We start from the raw sequence: 3,603 nt of genomic DNA, 5'->3' as shown, positions 1-3,603 counted from the left end.
ACAGCTGGACCTGGAATCATCTAGGGGTGTCTTCACTCACATATCTGAAAGTGGATGCTGGCTGTCAGCTGGGAACTCAGGGCTGTTGACAAAAGCACCCAAATGTGGCCTCTCCATGTGGTCTGGGCTTCCTTACAACATGGCAGCTGGCCTCCAAGAGTGAGTGCCCCAGAGAACCAGTCAGTGCCACATCACCCCTTAGGACTTAGCTCAGAAGTCACATAGCATCTCTTCTGCCATAATCACAGGCCCACTCAGACTGGTGGGGAGAGTACTTAAGTCCTATCTTTCAATAGAAAGAGCATTAACATCACATTGAAAGAAGAGTGTGGAATGGGAGACTTCTTTAAAATGGGGATGATAATAGTACATACCTCCTCGGGTTGCTAAGGGGATAAGAGCAACATATGTGATACTAAGGAGACCTGGCACAAAGCAGCGACTTTACAAGTCTTAGCTCTAATACACACAACATTAGAAGGTGGACATGATTATCGTCCCATCTTACGGACTAGAAAATCGAGACTCAGAGGGGCAGTAACTAGCCTAAAGCACCTCAGCAGTAAAGGTCTGCCTGATTCCAGGCCCCCTGCCCTTAACTTCTCTAAGACTCTAGTCCCATGTGTGACACCCTATCATGGTGGGTGTGAAAGCACTGAGTAAACCGAATGGGTGGGGTGGGGGCAGCTCTGTGTTACCTGGGATTCTTCACAGTATAGGCCCTGAGAGGTCCCGTGCGTGGACCAGCCATGGCTTCCACATGCAGCGATAAGCAATTAAAGGCAAGAGAGTGTCCTGCGGCCAGCTGTCACCTGGTGTGAACACACCTATGGACTATGGTCTGTAAGAACACATAGCACACAACTTGTTTTCTGCCTTTTCAGCAAAAACTGGCCCAGAAAATAATGAAGATGATACAAGGAGATTACATTGAAAAGCCGGATTTTGCCCTAAAGTCTATAGGTAAGGGCCTCCCACCCCAATCTGCCCACTTCAAGTTTCCTCAGAAACTCTTCAGAGGGTGGATTTCAGTTCTGGTCTGGTACACCCTCTGCTGCTGGAAAGTTCATCTTCAGAGCTAACCTCTGCTCCCCAGCTGGTTTTCTTGCTATAATTTTCTATTTTTTTTTAATGGGGTTGAAACAGAGAAGGGAAGCCCTCCACCACCCCTTCACCTACTCAGCACTCCCTAAACCCAGAGCTCAGCAGAGCTTTGTTGCCCCAGGTAGGGGAGACTAACCACATAAAAAAAAATAATAATAGTACAGGCCCAATGACAGCTGGGAATATGTGCTTTGGAAAAATAAAGCAGGTGCCTGGGAAAGAGGGGACCTGGGCAGAGGGGTTGAAGGGGAGGACATTTGGGCTGAAACATGGTGAGGAGGGAAAAGCATTCCAGATCCAGAAACCATTATGAAAGGCACCCCTATGGGGATGCAGCAGGAACAAGTGCGGGTGCACGGGAGGAAAGGAGGCCGGGCCGGCAGGGTGGATTGACCCAGCCAGGCAGCATCGGCTGACCCAGGTATCCCCAGGCCCAAGGAGATGTGGGGTCAGAGGCTGTGAACTTGACCTCTCCAGGCCAGAGTTTCCTCCTCTAGGAAATAGGTCTGATGATAGCCATAGTAATGATAACCACGCTGACATAAGTGAGCGCTGACTCTGTGCCAAGCACTGCTGGGCAAATGCTTTGTTATATCAACTCATTTTTCCTCACAACAACCCTATAAGGTGGATGCGGTCTAACATTACCACTATTATTGTTACTATTATTACTCCCATTTCCCAGAGAAGAACACTGAGGTCCAGAGAAAGCCGGTGACTCATCCAAAGCTCTTACCTAGCACATAGTCAGTCCACAATCAGTGAGGCTCTCCTCCACCAGGCAGAAGCCAGGGCTGCTCTGCTAAGGCCCCCGTCCTCCACCTCCCATGCAGGGGCATCTATCGACTTTGAGCAAACATCGGCCACATACAACCACGACAAGGCTCGCTCCTACTGTAGCTGGATCCGGCTATGGAACTATGCACAGCCCCCGGACGTGATCCTTGAGGCAGGGGGAATGGCGGGACAAGGGGAGACTGGCGGGGATGTAGTCAGGGTTCTGGGGACAGCAGCTGAAAGCTGAGGTTGGGAGTGAGAGTGAAATGGGTGGGGCCTGGTGTGGGGTTTAGCATAGGAGCAGGAGACAGAGATAGGGCAGGGGCAAGGAGCAAAGGAAGGAGGCAGCTGGGGAGAAGGCAGGAGGCAAGGGTAGGAGGCAAGAACAGATGACAGGGACCACTGAGGTTCTGGGCAGGAGTGGGGGACAGGCACAGGGACAGGGACGGCCTGCTTTAGCACTGAAAGGGCCCCCTCCAATCCAGCCCTCAAGACTAAGAGTTAGGGAAACCTCAAGGCCCCAAGCAGGCCCCCATCCTCACTGCGCTGGGCTGAGGCGAAAGCTTATCCTTGCTGCCAGGAGCCAGGGGAACTTTCTGGAATTGGTGGTACTCGAGCCAAGCTTTGTAGATAGGAAGGACTTGGCTCATACAGGAGAGCTGAAGTCTAGGCGAGGCGGGGTGGGATTAAAAATCTGCCCTCACCCACCTGCCCAGCATAACCCCCATTTGTACCTGCCCCTTTCAGCCCAACGTGACACCTGGCAACTGCTGGGCCTTCTCGGGTGACCGCGGCCAGGTGACCATCCGACTGGCCCAGAAGGTCTACCTGTCCAATCTGACACTGCAGCACATCCCCAAGACCATCTCGCTGTCGGGCAGCCTGGACACCGCCCCCAAGGACTTTGTCATCTATGTGAGCATGCCCCGGCAGGGAGCAGTGCTTACCTAAGGGGACAGCCTCATAAGAGCAGTATTCTGTGCACTGTCTGTACAACTCATGCAGACTAGAAGGGCTGGATGAGGCTTTGGTAACGCTGGGAATGGCCAGGCTTGGGGTCAGATCTCAGCCTTCAAGGATAGGGGATAAACAGCTACTTTATTTCAACCCGAGCTTATCAGAGCCAATTTAGTCTTCAGAGACTACTGAGCCCCGTTTTACTGATAAGAAAACTGAGGTCCAAAGAAGGGTCAGGGAAACACCTAAATCCTACAAGTCAATGGCAGAGTTAGAATTGGACCCTCAGCCTTCTGACTCCCAGTCCACTGTTCTTTCCTATCCGTTATTCTGTGCTTCAGTGGATTTGTCCCCAAAGAGATAGGGAGCTCCCCATTCTGGGAAATGTGCAAGTCTTGGCTGGAGAGGGGTGGCATCCATCAAAGGCCCTAAAACTTTCTCCTCGATTCTGATTCCACAGGGCATGGAAGGCTCCCCAAGAGAGGAGGTGTTCCTGGGGGCATTTCAGTTTCAGCCAGAAAACATCATACAGACGTTCCGGCTCCAGGTACCTGAGAACAGCTGCCCATGCTGAGCACCTACTGAATACACACTGTGTGTAGGGCTTTACCCTGGGAACCCCACTTCATCCCCTAACAGCCCCAGGAGGCATACAATTATCACTAGCTCACATATGAGGAAACTGAGACTCAAAGTAGGGGACCCACTGCCCAAGGCCAAGAGTGGGACCCTAGGAGACCCAGCCAGCCTCTGGCAGTGCTTCAT

General features: G+C 52.0%; 1 protein-coding gene across 1 annotated transcript; it reads left to right on the top strand.

Moving 5' to 3' along the window:
- Window positions 1-884: 884 nt before the first annotated feature.
- Window positions 885-3,385, top strand: SUN5 (Sad1 and UNC84 domain containing 5; the record flags this gene model as incomplete). The annotated part of the gene is made up of 4 exons (XM_011386824.1): window positions 885-963; window positions 1,938-2,053; window positions 2,629-2,796; window positions 3,299-3,385. Coding segments are annotated over 4 exons (450 nt in total), but the record flags the coding sequence as incomplete, so codon positions are not given.
- Between the last annotated feature and the right edge of the window lie 218 nt (window positions 3,386-3,603).

Source organism: Pteropus vampyrus, unplaced genomic scaffold (genome assembly GCF_000151845.1).
Source record: "Pteropus vampyrus isolate Shadow unplaced genomic scaffold, Pvam_2.0 Scaffold9431, whole genome shotgun sequence".
Taxonomy (NCBI): Eukaryota; Metazoa; Chordata; class Mammalia; order Chiroptera; family Pteropodidae; genus Pteropus; species Pteropus vampyrus.
The sequence above is the reverse complement of the archived record's forward strand: the minus strand, read 5'-3'. Positions and strand labels throughout refer to the sequence as shown.